A 21,284-nucleotide genomic window follows, 5' to 3' on the forward strand; every position below is an offset into this window, starting at 1 on the left:
CTCAGAATAGGCCGCGATCAGCTCAGATTGTGAGGAGAGGAGGTCTCTAACAAGGAGGCAGCCATAGCTAGCCTGTTCCCAAGAGACATGGCATCCCAAATAGCCCACCCCAGTGCAACCCACTATGACCTTAGAAGCCCACTTCAGTTGCACTGGATGAGCCTGAGTGTCAGTATTATGCAAGAGGGAGAAAAGCTTTTATCTACTTTCTACACCCCAGGCATCCTTTGCAGACACATCAGTCATGCCCATTGCTTCACTTTTTGGCAGCAAGTCTATAAGTTTAATCCTGCATTGTGTGAAAAGGTTACTCCTGCTTGAACCACAAACTATGTGCATTCCAAATTTTAGGTTCATTCCTATGTCAAGGTGAAATTTTGTATTTCCAGAACTGTGGCAACAATATATGTATTTGGATCATTTGATATGTACCTGTTTGAAGGGAAATCCAAGGAATGTTGATTTTTCTTCTTTCTACATTCTTAGGATCCGGACAACCTTCACAAGAAGGTGTAGTACAAGAAGACAATTCTTCCTTGGCAGTTGTGGTTTCTGAGATCTCATTCCTACTGGCCCTTCATAATCAAACCTTCCAATTCCTTCTGATGGCACTCTTCACCTGCTAGCACTTGAAGAGGAAAGCCCTTGCTTTACAACATTTCAGAACTTCATAGCTCTTCTGAACTAATGTAATACAAAGGCTTCCTAACAACACACGGCCACTCCAGAGCCCATGATAGAAAAGGAAGCCTGTCAGATTCAATCCTGATAAAATAGTCCTGGTTATGTCATGTTGAGACGAAGGAGATGAGTTAGTAATAACTACCAAGGCTCTCTGACTCCACCGCAATGTAGGCTCAACTAACAAACTGGGAAATGGCAACTTCCTTCATTTGCTGAGTAGGACTGGGATTACATAGAGAAGGAAGAAGACCTGCAGCCTAGTTAGGATTCAAAATTTGCTGCTCTTTTGATTTCTGTGCTTGAATTATCAATAAAAAAATTAGATGCAACTTATCTCTCTCTCCTCCATTATGATCAGTGGGTAGAGGCTTCCCCAAGTAGTCTTAATTCTATTTAATAATTCTACTTAATAATTCTTTGCATTCCCATCCTCAGGTGCAAGTGCAACTGCAAAAACAGAGTGGGAACAATTGTTGATACTCTATATCCATTTCATAACTTAGGACCACATAACACACAAAGGATATTTCACCAGTCCAGTTTGACCACTGCCCACAAATGCTGGTCATGGAATTAATAGTGTACAGTCATCTTAGCATAGCCTTCCCTAGCCTGATGCCCTTCAGATCCCCTCATAGAGTTGGAAGGGACCCAAGGGTCATCCAGTCCAACCCCCTGCAATGCAGGAATCTCAGCTAGAGCATCCATATGGCCATCCAACATCTTCCTAAAAACCTCCAAGGAAGGAGAGTCCACAACCTCCTGAGGGAGTCTGTTCCACTGTCGAACAGCTCTTACTGTCAGAAAGTTTTTCAGTTTGTTTAGTTGGAATCACTTTTCTTGTAACTTGAAGCCTTTGGTTTGAGCCCTACCCTCCAGAGCAGGAGAAAACAAGCTTGCTTCATCTTCCTTGTGACAGCCCTTCAGATATTTGAAGATGGCTCTCATATCTCCTCTCAATCTCCTCTTTTCCAGGTTAAACATTCCCAACTTGATCAGAGCTTGCAGGGCAGGAAACTCTTGTGTGAGTTTCTTGTGGCTGATTAGCTGCTCTCCCTGTGCAAAGGTCAGAGGGGGCAGGGCTTCTGTTGAGGTAGGTGATTAGCTGTGGGAGGAGCTTATCAGAGCTTGTAGGGCAGCGGCTTGATCCATCTTTAGATTTAGGGGAGCTAGTCTCAAACATTTGTTGGGGGAGACCTAGGTTTTTTTGGGGGGGTTATTTGTCCTGTCTTCATGCTTTTTATGATGGAGGACCGCTGTAGTCACCCCCAACGACACGTTCTCAAGATGGAGGGTGAGGGAACAGCTGCAGTCGCCTGCGGTTCCTGCGCAATGTTTGCCATCTTGCCAAAGGTTGCAGGCAGCTTTACCTGCAGCAATTGCATGTTGATTGCCCTCTTAAAAGACAAAGTCCAGCAACTGGTGGAACGTGTAGCTACGCTGCAAAGAATTAGAGAGCTGGAGCTCTTCTTGGAAGCAACAGAGCACACCGTCTCCACCAAGGAGGAGACAGGGGACTCCCCTGAGAAGGAGGCTAGTTCACCAACACAGGAGCCAGATATATGGAGAAACATGACTCAAAAAAGTAGGAGGCCCAGGGTTCGCTCTGATTGTTTAGAAATACACAATCGCTTTGAGGTCCTCTCCCCTAGCATGGAAGACGAAGAGCAGACTCCATTTGAGGATCTCTCCCTCATTACAGTCGATCAGGTATATGAAGACGAGCAGCAAAGTCAGCCCTCAGGGAATGTGCAGGCGACCTTGGAACGGACAGCTCACGGAAGAACCCCGACCAGACCTAAGAGGAGGCGTGTAGTGGTGATAGGGGATTCCCTACTGAGGGGAACAGAAGCAGTGATCTGTGGGCCTGACAAGATGTCTCGGGAAGTGTGCTGTCTCCCCGGGGCTAAGATCCAAGATGTAACTGAACGACTGCAAGGAATCATAAAACCCACTGACAAATACCCCTTCCTCTTGGTTCATGTGGGAACCAATGACACTGCAAGCAATAGCCTCCAGAAGATCAAAAGAGATTACGAGGCTCTGGGCAGGAAATTGAAGCAATTAAATGCACAAATTGTCATCTCATCTGTCCTCCCAGTTGAACGACGTGGCCCAGGGAGAGAGGGAAAAATAGTGGAAGTGAACAACTGGCTTCGCAAATGGTGTAAACAGGAACGGTTTGGATTCTTAGATTACGGAATGCAGTTTCTTGAAGATGGACTTCTGGCAAGCGATGGGCTGCACCTCACAACGGTTGGGAGGAATGTTTTTGCCAAAAATCTCAGAAACCTCACCAGGAGGGCTTTAAACTGACTAATGTGGGGGAGGGAGACAGTGCTCCTGAAGGTAGGAGTCTATCAATTGATGAAGATGATCATCCAAATGTCATAGACCGAATGGAGCAAACAGCACGCAGACCTAGTGGTGAGAGGAAAAAATCCTTAAATAAGAGACACGGGGGAATGATTAATGGACTTCAATGTCTGTACACTAATGCGCAAAGCATGGGAAATAAACAAGATGAGCTTGAGCTCTTGGTACAGCAAACTAAATATGACATAATAGGAATCACTGAAACCTGGTGGGATAAGTCCCACGACTGGAATGTAATAATGGAGGGATACAATCTATTTCAGAGAAACAGACCAGACAAGAAAGGAGGAGGAGTGGCGTTATATGTCAGGGATGTGTATACCTGTGAAGAGATCCAAGATTTAGAACCTCAAAGCCAAAGTGAGAGCATTTGGGTCAAAATTAAGGGAGAGAAGAATAACAGTGACCTCATTGTGGGAGTTTACTATAGATCCCCAAGCCAAACGGAGGACATAGATGATGCCTTCCTGGAACAGATGGCCAAGCATGCAAAAGGAAGGGAGATAGTAGTAATGGGGGACTTCAATTACCCGGATATTTGTTGGATGTCAAACTCAGCCAAGAGCATAAGGTCAAACAGATTCCTCACTGGCCTTGCAGACAACTTCATTGTCCAGAAAGTGGGAGAAGCAACAAGAGGAACAGCCATTTTAGATCTGGTCCTAACCAATGTTGATGACCTGGTTAGTGGGGTAGAAGTGGAAGGATCATTAGGCGTGAGTGATCATGCTCTTCTGAAGTTTACTATACAGCGGAAAGGAGCAGCCAAGCATACTAGGACTCAATTTCTTGACTTTAAGAAAGCCGACTTCATAAAACTTAGGGAAGTGCTGGGTGAGATCCCATGGACAGTAATACTAAAAGGAAAGGGAGTTCATGATGGCTGGGAGTTTGTTAAGAGGGAGATAGTAAAAGCACAACTTCAGGCAATACCAATGAGACAGAAACATGGAAGGTGCCTAAAGAAGCCAGGGTGGCTATCTAAAGAACTTTTAACTGAGTTAAGATTAAAAAAGGATGTGTACAAAAAAGGAAAACAGGGGAAACCACCAAAGAGGAATTCAAACAAATAGCCAGCACGTGTAGACACAAAGTCAGAAAAGCTAAAGCACAGAATGAACTCAGGCTTGCTAGAGAGGTTAAAGGCAACAAAAAAGGCTTTTATGGGTATGTTCGTAGCAAAAGGAAGAACAAAGAAACCGTGGGGTCACTCAGAGGAGAAGATGGTGAAATGCAAACAGGGGACACAGAAAGGACTGAACTCCTCAATGCCTTCTTTGCCTCAGTCTTCTCCGATAAAGAAAACAATGCCCGACCTGAAGAATTTGGAGCAAATGATTCAGCAGAGGAAACACAGCCCAGAATAACTAAGGAGATAGTACAAGAATACTTGGCTAGTCTAGATGTATTCAAGTCTCCAGGGCCAGATGAACTGCATCCAAGAGTATTAAAAGAACTGGCAGATGTAATCTCAGAACCACTGGCAGTCATCTTTGAGAATTCCTGGAGAACAGGCGAAGTCCCGGCAGACTGGAGGAGGGCAAATGTTGTCCCTATTTTCAAAAAGGGGAAAAGAGAGGACCCAAATAATTACCGCCCAGTCAGTCTGACATCAATACCAGGGAAGATTCTGGAGCAGATCATTAAGCAAACAGTCTGTGAGCACCTAGAAAGGAATGCTGTGATCACCAATAGTCAGCATGGATTTCTGAAAAATAAGTCTTTTTTTTTTTTTTAATATTTTTATTAAACATTTTTTATATTCATACAAACAAAACATACATAAACAAACAGAAGACAAAAAAAAAAGAAGCAAAACAAGAAATAAGTACCCTTTCATGTCCTAATTTCTTAAACCTTTCTTCTTCGACTTCCTCATGCCTCCCGTTTCTGTATTCCAAATTCTAATCAATTGTTCAGCAAATCTTCCCTTATTTTGCTATAAATTTAAGCTAATCATCCTTATTCTCCTTGTCTTAACCATTACTAATAGTAACCATTTACTTTAGTCCAACATCATTCTAGCTGTCATCAATTTTGTAATATTTCTTTAAATAGTCCTTAAACTTTTTCCATTCTTCTTCCGCCGTTTCTTTTCCCTGGTTTCGGATTCTGCTCGTCATTTCTGCCAAGCCCATGTAGTCCATCACCTTCATCTGCCATTCTTCCAGTGTGGGTAGATCCTGTGTCTTCCAGTACTTTGCAATAAGTATTCTAGCTGCTGTTGTGGCGTACATAAAGAAAGTTATGTCTGACTTTAACACCCCCTGGCCGACAATACCCAAGAGAAAGGCCTCTGGTTTCTTGGGGAAAGTATATTTAAATACCTTTTTCAGTTCATTATAGATCATTTCCCAGAATGCCTTAATCTTTGGGCACGTCCACCAGAGGTGAAAGAATGTACCTTCCTTTTCCTTACATTTCCAACATTTGTTGTCAGGCAAATGGTAAATCTTTGCAAGCTTGACTGGGGTTATGTACCACCTATAGATCATTTTCATAATATTCTCTCTTAAGGCATTACATGCCGTAAACTTCATCCCGGTGGTCCACAACTTTTCCCAATCAGCAAACAAAATATTATGACCAATGTCCTGAGCCCATTTAATCATAGTTGATTTAACCGTTTCATCTTGTGTATTCCATTTCAGCAGCAAGTTGTACATTTTTGACAAATTCTTAGTACTGGATTCTAACAGGATTTCTGAAAAATAAGTCATGTCAGACTAACCTGATCTCGTTTTTTGACAGAATTACAAGCCTGGTAGATGAAGGGAACGCAGTGGATGTAGCCTACCTTGATTTCAGCAAGGCATTTGACAAGGTGCCCCATGATATTCTTGTAAAGAAGCTGGTAAAATGCGGTCTTGACTATGCTACCACTCAGTGGATTTGTAACTGGTTGGCTGACTGACCGAACCCAAAGGGTGCTCATCAATGGTTCCTCTTCATCCTGGAGAAGAGTGACTAGTGGGGTGCCACAGGGTTCTGTCTTGGGCCTGGTCTTATTCAACATCTTTATCAACGACTTGGATGATGGACTCAAGGGCATCCTGATCAAATTTGCAGATGACACCAAACTGGGAGGGGTGGCTAACACCCCAGAGGACAGGATCACACTTCAAAACGACCTTGACAGATTAGAGAACTGGGCCAAAACAAACAAGATGAATTTTAACAGGGAGAAATGTAAAGTATTGCACTTGGGCAAAAAAAATGAGAGGCACAAATACAAGATGGGGGACACTTGGCTTGAGAGCAGTACATGTGAAAAGGATCTAGGAGTCTTGGTTGACCACAAACTTGACATGAGCCAACAGTGTGACGCAGCAGCTAAAAAAGCCAATGCAATTCTGGGCTGCATCAATAGGAGTATAGCATCTAGATCAAGGGAAGTAATAGTGCCACTGTATTCTGCTCTGGTCAGACCTCACCTGGAGTACTGTGTCCAGTTCTGGGCACCACAGTTCAAGAAGGACACTGACAAACTGGAACGTGTCCAGAGGAGGGCAACCAAAATGGTGAAAGGCCTGGAAACGATGCCTTATGAGGAACGGCTAAGGGAGCTGGGCATGTTTAGCCTGGAGAAGAGGAGGTTAAGGGGTGATATGATAGCCATGTTCAAATATATAAAAGGATGTCACATAGAGGAGGGAGAAAGGTTGTTTTCTGCTGCTCCAGAGAAGCGGACACGGAGCAATGGTTCCAAACTACAAGAAAGAAGATTCCATCTAAACATTAGGAAGAACTTCCTGACAGTAAGAGCTGTTCGACAGTGGAATTTGCTGCCAAGGAGTGTGGTGGAGTCTCCTTCTTTGGAGGTCTTTAAGCAGAGGCTTGACAACCATATGTCAGGAGTGCTCTGATGGTGTTTCCTGCTTGGCAGGGTGTTGGACGATGGCCCTTGTGGTCTCTTCCAACTCTATGATTCTATGATTCTAACTCCTTCAACTGTTCATCATAAGGTTTGCTTTCCAGACCCTTGACCATCCACCTTGGTCGCTCTCCTCTGCACATGTGGACACCGTATTCCAAGTTTGGTCTGACTAAGGCAGAATAGAGTGGTACTATTACTTCCCTATTAAGGGACGTAGGTGGCGCTGTGGACTTGCCAACCAGAGCCTAGGACTTGCTGATCAGAAGGTCAGCAGTTCGAATCCCCGTGACGGGGTGAGCTCCCGTTGCTCAGTCCCTGCTCCTGCCAACCTAGCAGTTCAAAAGCACGTCAAAGTGCAAGTAGATAAATAGGTACTGCTCCGGCGGGAAGGTAAACGGCATTTCCGTGCACTGCTCTGGTTCGCCAGAAGCAGCTTAGTCATGCTGGCCACATGACCTGGAAGCTATACGCCGGCTCCCTCAGCCAATAAAGCGAGATGAGCGCCACAACCCCAGAGTCAGTCACAACTGGACCTAATGGTCAGGGGTCCCTTTACCTTTACCTTTATTACTTCCCTTGATCTGGACACTAGACTTCTGTTAATGAAACCTAGAATAGCATGCCCTTTTTTTGCTACTGCGTCACACTGTTTACTCATGTTAAGCTTGTGGTCCACCACGACCCTGAGATCCTTTTCACATGTACTGCTAGTAAGCCAGGTGTCCCCCATCTTATATTTGTGCATCTGGTTCTTCCTGCCTAAGTTCAGAACCTTACATTTGTCCTTATGAAAATTTGTTTTGTCAGCTTGGGCCCAAGTCTCTGATCTGTTAAGATCATTTTGAATTCTGATTCTGTATGACATCTCCTCAGCTTGTGTTCCAATTGCCACTAATTTATTGCCTCTTAGACACACCATACATTTAAAGCACATAATTCACCCCTGCCATCCTAGGAACTGTGGCGTTCTAAACGGAGGGTAAGGGGGGTTGACCTTTTGGAATTTTTGTATGGTAATGTTCAGTTATGCCATTGGAAGAACAGTTGCAAGGTCCTGATTTATTGCAGGGAATCAAACCCATAGATTCTAACATGTTTGTAGCCATGCCTGTCCTCCTTAATATTGTTTCTGTTAAAAGGGTCACACAAGCAAGACAAAATAACAAATAACAGTGGGGCGGTGATAAGGAAAAAACACACATTTTATTCACACATCAGCAAGGATGTGGGCTCAAGCATAAATGATTATGCAAAACACTAGGATGTGCCCAGACTTGTTCCAAATAGGAAAAACAATTAGTGCCTCCAGCAATATCACACCTGTTGGGAGGAAGCAGAAGAACTATTAGCACTCTGTAATCCCATCCAGGTTTTACACACAAGAAAACCATGAGTTGTCTCACTTACCTGTTATAAACACTTACCTGCTATTATCCTAAGGTAAGACTTGGTTATTATACAGCCCCCGTACATAAGGGCAGCCAGTACCACCAATTGATCACAGGAGAAGTGCCACTGATTCAATAATGTGGGTAGACTGTTTGTGCAAAACACTGTATTCAAAATGATCTGTCAAGCTTTGACCAATCAACGTTAGCAAACAGCGCCACCTAGGGTACATATCACTGGTACTATAGCCTTACATCGCACTCCTTTCCATTCAACCCTTTCTGTCAAGGGAGAAAATCTTACCAAGCCAGCAAGGCTTCACTGTAGCAACTTTTATTAATTACTTCCTGTCTAGGTCAAGGCATTTTGCAGATGGTTGCAGACTAAGGTAACTAATATATATTCACAAAAGATCAGCTGACCACCAGATCTTCTCCATTCCACTTTTGTTCCACTCAGAAAAAGGATTGGGAAATATGACTCCAGAAGCCATGGATCCCAAGGCGTGCAGTCACGTACTCAGTGAACCTTGCCCTAGAGAGAGTGTCAAGTCCAGGTGTCAAACTGCCACCCATCACAATCACAAAGGTGATGTGGTGAACCAGGAATGGATTCAGACCAGGACACAAAGAGACTGTGATTTACTTAGCTCGAGGGTAAATAGCTTTGTTTTCTGTCATCAGTGGGTGTCTGGTGAAGGTCAGGAGGAGGGAGGAAACTCAGGTTACAACCCCTGGACCAGCAATGATGTATTGATGACCATGTCTGAACTGTATTCTGGGATATGGGGGGAACTTTTAAAAGTCAATGTCTTCTTTTGTTCAGGGTCTTGCCTTTCTCCCTGTTGGATTAGGTAGGACCCTGCTATAGCAGTTTGCTTTATACCAAATAAAGGTCAGGCTTCTTGGCCACTTCACTTCAGGTTACTCTGGTTGGTGTCCGTTTTTACTCCTCTCTGACCAAGGGAACCACACGAGGACCTAGCGGACTTACAGTGTCCCTTAAGTTATTGAAGTGTCTTTTTCAGTGGTTTACCCCTCACAGAGCTACAATTCCTAGCATTTCTAACTAGGATGTCAGGATTCTTTAGAGGAAGGCATGTGTGGTGACCAGAGCTCAGCTTAGCTCCATTTCTTCTTTTACTATTGTTTTTTCTTTTTTCTTAAAAAATGCCCACACACAAATATAAAATATACTGGCAAATAGACCATATAAATACAAATATTCACAAAAGAACACCAGTGAATATGTGTTGTGGATGTCCAAAAGCCAATGTTTCCTACAATGGTTGTAAGATCTAGAGCTGCCCACAGAAGTGCGAGCCAACAGCTCTGGCATCAACCATTAAGTCCTCTGCAATGACACACAAATGTTATTTGCAGAGCCACAGACTATAAAAGCCCTTGGACTCCTTGGACCTTTCCACATACCTGCAGCAATGAAGGTTGTCACCTTTGCCTTATTCTGCCTACTCATAGCAATAGCATACGAGGCCAAAGTATACAGCATTTGTGACTTCTACTACGCACTGAAGCCTTTGGGACTGGATCCATTTAAAGGCATCTTTGCAGAACAGTGTGAGTTTTGCCTGTTTGGGTGATCAAACCTTTCCATTGTAATAAATCACAAACATGTTAGAAGTTATTTGTTAGTTTATAAGCACTGCTTGCTGTTTGCCAATGGTGTACAAGGAAAACTGAAGTTTGAATCAATAAATCACAATTGAGAATTGTTGAAGACAGCAATTTCAAAGTGTTGAAATCAAGGCTGAGGCTGAAATTTGACTAAGCCAAATAACCACATTTTTCTATTTTAATATTTCTGAAATTGTTTTAGGAAACAAAATACATCCCTGTACGTTCCTGATTGTCATGTTATGCTTTCCTACTAGATCTCTGTGCAGCTGATCAGTCAAGCAAACTCGACACATTCTACTATGAGAATATAGATGGTGTCCCACGCTATGGAATATTCCAGCTAAGTGGCCTTGAGTGGTGTGATAACGGGAGGCACTCCTCTCAGAATAAATGCCACACACTCTGTGACAGTAAGTGACTTCTGAGATCCAAGAAAAGAGCTTTCTTTCTTTCTTTCTTTCTTTCTTTCTTTCTTTCTTTCTGGTTGTGCTATCTCAGCATTGAGGAAAAGGCACTGCATTTCCTCGCTGCATTATATTTCATATATTTAACAGATGTTACTTTAGGGAACTGTCCTTGGGGAAAATTAACTCTTGTTCAGAAACCAAGTCTCACACAGACAAAATTTCTGGTTAAAGAATGTTTGGATTATTTACTAGCTAAAGACTGGTTACATTAAGGATTGTTTCTCCCAATTTATTTGTTTGTTTATTAATTTATTAAAACTATTTCTATTCTGCCTTCCAATACCTAAAATGGCTTGGCTTACAATGTTAAAAACCACCAGTCAATAAAACATTAACTAAAAATCACATTAAAAAAGAGATGCAGGTACAGCAGATAAAAACTGTTAATGACTAACCACTTTAGCAGATTACAGAAATAAATTATACAGGCCAGATACTTGCTGGAAAAGAAAGGCCTTCATGAAGTGATGAAGGAGGAAAAGCGGGCTCCCCTAGGCAGATATAGAGTCTCAGTATGGCCACCAACCCAACTCTTGTGGGGAAGCACATAAACAAGCTTCCATAGAAAGATCTAAATGCACAGGCAAACTCATAGGAAAGGTGATAATTCTTCCAAGATGGTCCCAAGCCATTAATTAACACTGAATAAGCACAATTTGGGGACGCGGGTGGCACTGTGGGTTAAACCACAGAGCCTAGGACTTTCCGATCAGAAGGTCGGCGGTTGGAATCCCTGCGACAGGGTGAGCTCCTGTTGCTCGGTCCCTGCTCCTGCCAACCTAGCAGTTCGAAAGCACATTAAAAGTGCAAGTAGATAAATAGGTACTGCTCCAGTGGGAAGGTAAACGGCGTTTCCGTGCACTGCTCTGGTTCACCAGAAGCGGCTTAGTCATGCTGGCCACATGACCCGGAAGCTGTATGCCGGCTCCCTCAGCCAGTAAAGCGAGATGAGCGCCGCAACCCCAAAGTCGGTCATGACTGGACCTAATGGTCAGGGGTCCCTTTACCTTTTTAAGCCCAATTTATTGATTTGGTAATTCTCTCTTTTTAAAAAATCTACATTACATAAAACAATAAGGGATCTTAACTCTAATTGGAAATGATTTTATATTGTGGTGCCTGTGTGGAGAAAGTTTTGAACTCTCCTGTCAGGTTTGGTAGTCTCTTCCACACAAGACGCGACCTCCAACAGTTTTATTACTTAGATTTATTTAGTAATTATCGGGTTCAACAGTCTGAGCTTCATTCAATCATTCATCAGCTGCCAGATCTACCCTCTTCCAGAGGAAACATGACACTCTCCACCCCTTCCCCCTCCTTTTCCCTGTTTGATGCTTTTCTGCTAGACATTCAAAGGCCTGCTTTGGGGGCTTTCTTGTCCTCCCCCTTCTTCTGCTGCATCTTGTTCTCTCCACTCTGTGTTCCTATCAGAACTGCCAGGGTGCATTCCTGAGCAAGATAAGTCCCTCTCGCTCTCACTGTGTTAAGGCACTAGATTTCTATTGCTCTCTAATTCTTCCCCCTCACCTTCACCTTCCTCGCTGCCTGTCATCTCTGGTTCTCCCCCCTCCCTTTCAGAATCCTCTCTGTCAGAAGGGGACTGTGTTTGACAGTGAGCTACTGCTTGCTGGTCTAACTAGTGAGTTTCTAAGAGCAACAGGCCACTTTCATCTTTGCTTGGCATGTAGTCTAGAAGGAAAACTGGAATGAGAACCTCTTCTCCCATGTGTGCTTTAATTGGTTGATCTAATGTGCAACACACACCATCTCCATGCTCCTCATCAAGAAATGCATATAAGGGATGCGGGTGGCGCTGTGATCTTAAACCACTGAGCCTCTTGGGCTTGCTGATTGGAAGGTCAGTGATTTGAATCCGCATGACAGGGTCAGCTCCCCTTGCTCTGTCCCGGCTTCTGCCAACCTAGCAGTTTGAAAGCACACCAGTGCAAGTAGATGAATAAGTACTGCTGCAGCGGGAAGGTAAATGGTGTTTCCATGGCTTCCATCATGGTGTTCCATTGCTCCAGAAGCAGTTTAGTCCTGCTAGCCACATGACCCAGAAACACCAGCTCCCTCAGCGCCCCATAGTCGCCTTTGTGGGCTAAATGTATATAGTACATTAACTGATTTACCCCATGAAAAAAATTAGATACATTATCCTATACATAAAACATATATGCTTAATTATGCATTAAATATTTACCCCATGAATATCCTAATACAATACAATACAATACAATATCCTAATCTTTATGTACAGTAAACATAATACATAACTGTTTATTGTACATTTACCTTTTTTTTTTTAACCAACTACAACCTGAGGCTACGATGGAGGGGCTCACAGCATCACCATCACAAGATGGTCTTGCTTCTCCCACAGGCACAGCCTTGGATCAAAACACATTGTGCTCTTCCTCCACCTTTTCCAGCCTGCAACCTCCCGCCTCCACCAGTCACATCACAGCCAACTCAACTCTAATCTCTGGCTTTGTCTCCAAACTGTGAACTGGAGGAGGGGCCCCACCCAATTAACATCTGGCACAGAGCCCCCTCTCCTTGGCTTCCTTAATGGCCCATTACCTTTCCTTTGTTTTCTTAATGTCTTGTCTCCTAACAAAGAAGCTAGTCTGGCTTATATATTTCAACCCTTGCTGGGTCCAGGAATTTAGGAGAGTCTCACCCCCACAAACTCATAACACTGTATTTGGGGTTTTAGTTGGGCTTTGTCTTGGATGGATTCTTCATTAACTCATTTTCATTAACTTCCAAACAGACTTCCTAGATGATAATATCACAGATGATGCTCTGTGTGTTAAGAGAATTGTCAACAGTACAAAGGACATGACTGCTTGGTGAGTAGCATCAGCTCCTTTTTTTCTAGAAACAAACAAACAAACAAACAAATAAAAGATGGCTGAAAAATATTACTTAATCAGAACCTTCAGTAGAAACTCTATTAGGTGGTGAAAAAGGGGTACATTCAGACCAGCACATTGCATATTAAATAGCATTTAAGTGTCATTTGATTTTGCTTTAGGCCACTTTGTTGTGAAAAGTAGAGAGGAAAATCACATGAGATAGGAATAAGAACAAGCTGAACTCAGGGTGCTGATCATTTGTGAGGACCTTCCCTGCTTGGCCTTCCCCAAAGGAGCAGCAACCTGTACAGAAAGGAACAGCAGCCAGCATATCACAAAGGAGCAGCAACCGGCTGCTAAGTGTATAGGATGCCATCCTGTCCTGGGCTGGGGGGGGGGTATCAGGTTGGAAGAAGAGACTAGGTGGGAAGGAGAGAAGCCTGCCCCGCTGCATCCAAAGGCATCCACTCCACCACTATGTTTTTCCAGAAAGACACAACTGGTTGGGATGTTGTTGTTTAGTCGTTTAGTCGTGTCCGACTCTTCGTGACTCCATGGACCAGAGCACGCCAGGCACTCCTGTCTTCCACTGCCTCCCGCAGTTTGGTCAGACTCATGTTTGTAGCTTCGAGAACGCTGTCTAACCATCTTGTCCTCTGTCATCCCCTTCTTCTTGTGCCCTCCATCTTTCCCAACATCAGGGTCTTTTCCAGGGAGTCTTCTCTTGAGGTGGCCAAAGTATTGGAGCCTCAGCTTCACGATCTGTCCTTCCAGTGAGCACTCAGGGCTGATTTCCTTCAGAATGGATAGGTTTGATCTTCTTGCAGTCTATGGGCCTCTCAAGAGTCTCCTCCAGCACCATAATTCAAAAGCATCAATTCTTTGGTGATCAGCCTTCTTTATGGTCCAGCTCTCACTTCCATACATCACTACTGGGAAAACCATGGCTTTTACTATACGGACATTTGTTGGCAAGGTGATGTCTCTGCTTTTTAAGATGTTGTCTAGGTTTGCCATCGCCTTTCTCCCAAGGAGCAGGCGTCTTTTAATTTCGTGACGGCTGTCACCATCTGCAGTGATCATGGAGCCCAAGAAAGTAAAATCTCTCACTGCCTCCATTTCTTCCCCTTCTATTTGCCAGGAGGTGATGGGCCCAGTGGCCATGATCTTAGTTTTTTTGATGTTGAGCTTCAGACCATATTTTGCGCTCTCCTCTTTCACCCTCATTTAAAGGTTCTTTAATTCCTGCTCACTTTCTGCCATCAAGGTTGTGTCATCTGCATATCTGAGGTTGTTGATATTTCTTCCGGCAATCTTAATTCCGGCTTGGGATTCATCCAGCCCAGCCTTTCGCATGATGAATTCTTCATATATGTTAAATAAGCAGGGAGACAGTATACAGCCTTGCCGTACTCCTTTCCCAATTTTGAACCAATCAGTTGTTCCATATCTGGTTCTAACTGTAGCTTCTTGTCCCACATAGAGATTTCTCAGGAGACAGATGAGGTGATCAGGCACTCCCATTTCCTTAAGAACTTGCCATAGTTTGCTGTGGTCGACACAGTCAAAAACTTTTGCATAGTCAATGAAGCCAATGAAGTCAATGGAACTCTCTAGCTTTCTCCATAATCCATCGCATGTTTGCAATTTGGTCTCTGGTTCCTGTGCCCCTTCGAAATCCAGCTTGCACTTCTGGGAGTTCTTGGTCCACATACTGCTTAAGCCTGCCTTGTAGAATTTTAAGCATAACCTTGCTAGTGTGTGAAATGAGTGCAATTGTGCGGTAGTTGGAGCATTCTTTGGCACTGCTCTTCTTTGGGATTGGGATGTAGACTGATCTTCTCCAATCCTCTGGCCACTGCTGAGTTTTCCAAATTTGCTGGCATATTGAGTGTAGCACTTTAACAGCATCATCTTTTAAAATTTTAAATAGTTCAGTTGGAATACCATCACTTCCACTGGCCTTGTTATTAGCAGTGCTTTCTAAGGCCCATTTGACTTCACTCTCCAGGATGTCTGGCTCAAGGTCAGCAACCACACTACCTGGGGTATACGAGACATCCATTTCTTTCTAGTATAGTTCCTCTGTGTATTCTTGCCACCTCTTCTTGATGCCTTCTGCTTCTCTTAGGTCCTTTCCACTTTTGTCTTTTATTATGTAAATCTGTGTACGAAATGTTCCTTTCATATCTCCAATTTTCTTGAACAGATCTCTGGTTTTTCCCATTCTATTGTTTTCCTCTATTTCTTTGCATTGCTCGTTTAAGAAGGCCGCCTTGTCTCTCCTTTCTATTTTTTGGAAATCTGCATTCAATTTCCTGTATCTTTCACTATCTCCCTCGCATTTTGCTTGCCTTCTCTCCCCCGCTATTTGTAAGGCCTTGTTGGGAAGCCACTTTGCTTTCTTGCATTTCCTTCTCATTGGGATGGTTTTAGTTGCTGCCTCCTGTATAATGTTACGAGCCTCCATCCATAGTTCTTCAGGCACTCTGTCCACCAAATCTAAATCCTTAAACCTGTTCCTCACTTCCACTGTGTATTCATAAGGGATTTGACTTAGATTGTATCTTACCGGCCCAGTAGTTTTTCCTACTTTCTTCAGTTTAAGCTTGAATTTTGCTATAAGAAGCTGATGATCTGAGCCACAGTCAGCTCCAGGTCTTGTTTTTGCTGACTGTATAGAGCTTCTCCATCTTTGGCTGCAGAGAATATAATCAATCTGATTTCGATGCTGCCCATCTGGTGATGTCCATGTGTAGAGTCGTCTCTTGTGTCGTTGGAAAAGAGTGTTTGTGATGACCAGCTTGTTATCTTGGCAGAACTCTTTGCCCTGCTTTGTTTTGAACTCCAAGGCCAAACTTGCCAGTTGTTCCTTTTATCTCTTGACTCCCTACTTTAGCATTCAACTGGTTGGGTACGTCCCTCTTAATGTGGTGTCTCCTTCTTTTTACCTGATGTCCTGCCACCATGAAAGCCCCAGATTGCTCTGGATCACCATGGTGATCCCAGGGTTTGTCAACCCGACTCGAGCAATGGCTGGATCTCTCCCCCCCATTGGCCTTGACTTGTTTGGGTGCACAGCTGTAGCACTTTGTGGCCAGTCTTCCTGTTGCCAAATTCAGTCTTGCAGAACTATTTTCTTTTAATAACTCTGTAGCATTGGACAAATGCTAAATAACCAATGTGTTTCATTCACCCATTAGGCCACTCTATGAGAAATACTGTGATGAAGGTCGGGTAAATCGTTATTATATCAAGTGCCTTTTTGGTGGAGTTACACAAAGAAGAAAGTTTTTGCTTCAGAACCTGCCTTGACTTCTATAGAGGGTTGCATTGTCTCAGGTTTGGTCTGACAATGTGCTTCACTTCAGAGCCTCATCTCTTCTCATTTTGTAAAGCTTTGGGTCCCCCACCCCACCCCCATGAAACATAATGGGAAACCAACAAACACCAACCTCATCTGTAATTTTTGTCAGACAAGGATGAAAACTGTTCACTTCCTGACAGGTTTGAGCCTTAAAAGGTACGCTCTCTCCTAAGGTCCAGTCTTACTTAAGAAGCTGAACCCCTTGAAGGGACCCCATTTTTATTCCCTGCTTACTGCAGGGCTCTACATAGGGCTACCTTTGAAGATGACTTGGAAACTACAACTAATTCACAATGCGACAGCTAGACTGGTGACTGGGAGCAGCCGCTGGTACCATATAGCACTAAAGGATCTCCACTGGACCCCAGTAAATTTCCAAGCACAATTCAAAGTGTTGGTGCTCGTTATATATCATCTCCCTTTTTTTATAATACTACATTCCGAACTGGAAAAAAATTTTTTTTAAATGACGTTTGTACAAAAACCAGAAGCATTTTTACTAGGTATTTCTGATCAAGGACTGCCGAACGAGAAATGGAAAATATTCATGTATGCGACAACAGCGGCAAGAATCCTAATAGCACAAAACTGGAAGACTGGAGAAATACCTTCAAAAGCACAATGGCAGCAAAAATTGATGAACTATGCGGAATTAGCAAAGCTAACGGATAAGCTACATGAAAAAGACAGTGATTTTAAAAAAGAATGGGAACCTTTCATAAACTATCTGCAGAAACAACTGAAAGAAATGGACTCGGTAGCAGGATTTGAATAAACATTCACAACTTTACTTAACAAAATGCATGAATAACATTGTAATAACGTTTTGACAGATAAGGAATAGCAGATTGTATCATTTAACAAACCAGAGGGGAAGCTGAAGGAAGTCAACGGGAAGGGAGGGGAAATGTAGAATGTATGTTTGGAAATGATTTTGATATTTGTTGTTAGAAAAGAAAACTAATAAAAATTATTTAAAAAAAACAAAAACAAAGTGTTGATGCTGACCTTTAAAGCCCTGAACAGTGTTGGCCCTGCATACCTGTCTCCACCCCCATTCCTCAGCCGGGACACACAGGTCCTCCTCTGGTGGTTCCCTCACTGCAAGAAGCCAAGTTACAGGGAACCAGCCAGAGGGCCTTCTCAGTAGTGGTGCCCATCCTGTGGAACACCCTCCCATCAGATGTCAAGGAGATAAAAAACTACACAACTTTTGAATATATTATATATAAATATATCCAAAGATAATTATGAAAAAAATATGGAAATAAAGAAAGGAATTTAGGGATTTGGGGATGAATGAATCTATCATTATTAGGAAGGATATTGGTAATCAAGATGAATGTATTGCCAAAAATGTTTCAATCAATCCCAGTGATAAGCAATGTGAGTTGCTTCAAAGAGTGGCAGAATTTATCTGGAGAGGTGATAAGCCAAGAATAAAATATAAATTATTAACAGACCTTAAAGAAAGAGGTAGCTTCTCCTCTTTCATGGTGGCAGGACATCAGCCAGATAAAAAATTATATTATGAAGCTTTTTGCATTTGCTGGATCCAGGATTGGATAACATTAAAAAACACAGAATTACTAGATCTAGTAGGACATGGTAATAGACTTGGTTGGCATGCGTACTTGTGGTACCAGAAGCTATAAAAGGCTATAAAAGTTTGTAAACCGGAGGGTTCACAAAGGAGAAGTTGTTACAGCCGCCATCTTGGGACCTCCTACCAGAAGGCAAAAGTACATAAAAGCTTCCAGTCATATAATAAGAAATGTGATTTTTTAAGTTTGGGGAAAATATAAAGATTTGTTAGAACAAAAAACATTATGGTGGCTTTCCCCGCTGGAAGCACTATCCATGAAAAAAGTAAATATGAAACATAATTGGGCAACATATAGAGAGCTGTTAACGGAAATAGATAATCAATTAAAATTGAAGGAATTTCAAGGAGTAAAAAGAAAGATAACAGATTGACTACAATATTTCCAATTAAAAATAATAAAAAGGTGAAATTTCAAATTTCCAGAGAGAAATAATAGAAAGTGATACTAAATTACTATCAAATATGTATAATATTAATTAGAATGGGAAACCAGGGCAAAAGATGTGGGACGTAATATACAGATGACAGATTGGGAAAGACTATGGAAGAATGATATAAAATTCACAGCCTGTACCTTACTTAAAGAGAATTACATGAAAATGATGTATAGGTGGTATTTAACAATGGTTAAATTGGCAAAAATGTATAAAACAAGAAAAATTAAGTTCTGGGGGCTGTTCTGGGGGCTGGGGTCGGGGGAAGCTCGGGCTTCCCCAGCCCCGTGCCGGGGGGGGGGGAATAAAAATGTTTTTCTTTATTTCCCCCCCCCCAAAAAAAACACCTAGATGCATCCTATGGGCCGGTGCGCCCTATGGGCCAAAAAATACGGTAATATATATAGATATTTGTAAACTTGTTAATGTTGTTATTGATTCACTGACATCACATTCATTACTTTATTTTTTTGTTATCATGTGTCAGCGCTGCCCGAGGTCCCAGCTCACAGAAGACCAATGCTGCTTCGTTCTTTAGTATAAAAGTCTTTATTGAAGTTCAGTTTCACTTCCACACGCGCAGCGTGCAACGCTACGTCTCTGACTTTAGACCGCCGAAGCTCCGTCTGAATCTCCTCCCCCCTGACACCAGTTTAAGACTCTAGCCTTACTCCACCTCTTCCTCTGTTCCTTCCTCCTCTGGGTCCGCCTGCCCGTCGGGGTCTCACCCTTCCTAGACTCTTCTGACGCTGAGTCCCCTGACTCTTCCCCCTCCCTCCTTCGGGCTTTAGGACCTGGCTCCCAATCCGGGTTTTCTGCTGTCCCGCGCTCCTGCACATTTGAACTTGGCGCGCGCGCGCGCGCGCGCGCAGCCTCCCACTTTCCTTCTGACCGTTACACTTGTGTCACTGCTCCCTCCTTCGGGGAGGCTAGCTGGACCTGACCTCCCCTCCGTTTCCCCACTTTCCGACGGGGGCGTGGTCAGCCCTGACTCATCTTCTCTCCCCGCTGGAGAGGCTGGTCCTGACTCATGTGACTCTTCCCCCCCACTGCGCTCTGGTGGGGGAGCTGGTCCTGATCCTCCGCTGCTCCCTTGGGAGTCCCCGCTGGCCCCTTGCTTCTGGTGCGTCCCCCCTGGGACCCCTCTTGTCCTTACCATAGGCGCCCCCTTCTGGGAATCTTCTGATTCGCTGGAGAAGCTCATGGAATCTCTCGGGTCACTGTCATACTCCCCTACGCTCCCCTCGGATTCCTCTCCTTCGCTCTCTATTTGCTCTCTCCCCTGTGCTTCTGCTCCTGAGCCCCTGACATCATGTCACTCATTTTCTTTCTATCTATTAATTTCCAGCTGCTTTTTGCATGTTACTTCCATCCCTGAAGTGTTCAAAATCCTCTTGCAATTTTTATTGTGGTTTATTGTGAGCAGCGAGTGACATCCAGAACTAAAAGCAGATTAGCCTAACAATTGCTTACTTAGACTTTCTCTTTCTCTCTCACTGTAGTCAAAGATTAACATCTTATACCCTTTTAAATGTGTTTGTGAGCAGGTGTTTGTGGGGGAGGAGTATTTTGTTTCCCTAAATACATTTGGCTTGTAGGCACAAAAGTACTCAATATATACTCAGGCAGGTGCAGACCTGTGAATTTGTTATCTTGAACATTGTTTCTGTCATCCTGACCTTCTCTGATCTCCATCCAGAATAGAAACTCTTAATGATTCAGATCAAATGCATCATTTTAGCTGACCCTAATTCCCAGATGAGGATCAAAGCTGATTTTAAAAATGAGAACAAACCATTCTTCATCCCACAGGAAACTCCGTGGGAAATGATGAACGAAAATGTATAAGGGAATATCATTGTATCTGCCTTTTATCTTTAGAAAGAAGAAAGAAATGAGATTATTGCGTTGGAGAAAGAAAACTATTTGGATGAACACAGTGGCCTTGATCCCTCCTTTAATTCAAACCATGCTGCCAGAAATGAGGAACTGGGTATTTGATATCCGGTCAAACCGTTTTTCAAAAGTGCAAAGTGCATTCTACAGGTGCAGACTAGACACAAGGTGCATAAGCATTAAAAGCATATTATTTCCCTCAAGGATTTCTGTAGCTTGTTAAGGGTTGCTTTGAACTGTAACTCTGTGAGGGGTGAACTACAGTGACCAGTGCAATTCAAGGTTTTGGTGCTGACCTTTAAAGTCAGCAAACTTTTTTCTGCAGGGGGCTGGTCCATTGTCCCTCAGACCTTGTGGGAACTATATTGTTTTTTGGGGGGAATCCCCCCCAACTCTCCTCTCTCTTCTCCACAGCAGAGAAGCCACAGGTAAACCCCAGTAGCTGCTTACCTGTGCCTTGCGAGCAGCAGGGGCTGGTGGCGACGGCAGGACGAGCGGCGTGAAAGGGTTGGCTCCAGAGAGGGGCTGCTTAAAATGGCGTTCAGCCAACTGCAGCTCAACAAAGCCCAGCCCCCTTCCTCCTCTAGGCAGGGCAGGAAGAAGCCAGGAGGAGGGAGGGAGGAGGTGCAGACGCGGTGTGTGTGAGGGAGAGGGGAGGGAAATGGCACAGCCCAAACAATCAGAATCCCC

The 21,284-nt window shown here is 43.5% G+C and overlaps 1 protein-coding gene across 22 annotated transcripts in view; it reads left to right on the top strand.

The window, feature by feature from the left end:
• Window positions 1-16,574, top strand: part of MBD1 (methyl-CpG binding domain protein 1) — a 151,137-nt gene extending 134,563 nt beyond the window's left edge. For 19 of the 22 annotated variants that reach the window (XM_053372054.1, XM_053372056.1, XM_053372053.1 and 16 more), the window contains one exon: window positions 10,218-10,658. Coding sequence is in view for 2 of the 22 variants with exons in the window: in XM_053372072.1 (XP_053228047.1) it covers window positions 10,218-10,274 (57 nt within the window). In the remaining 20 variants the exon portion in view is untranslated. Of the gene's footprint in view, window positions 1-10,217; window positions 11,011-16,494 lie in introns of those variants that run through there. The other 3 variants (XM_053372073.1, XM_053372071.1, XM_053372072.1) reach the window with 2 other exon arrangements.
• Window positions 16,575-21,284: the final 4,710 nt, after the last annotated feature.

The sequence above is a fragment of the Podarcis raffonei genome, chromosome 17 (assembly GCF_027172205.1).
Source record: "Podarcis raffonei isolate rPodRaf1 chromosome 17, rPodRaf1.pri, whole genome shotgun sequence".
Lineage (NCBI taxonomy): Eukaryota > Metazoa > Chordata > Lepidosauria > Squamata > Lacertidae > Podarcis > Podarcis raffonei.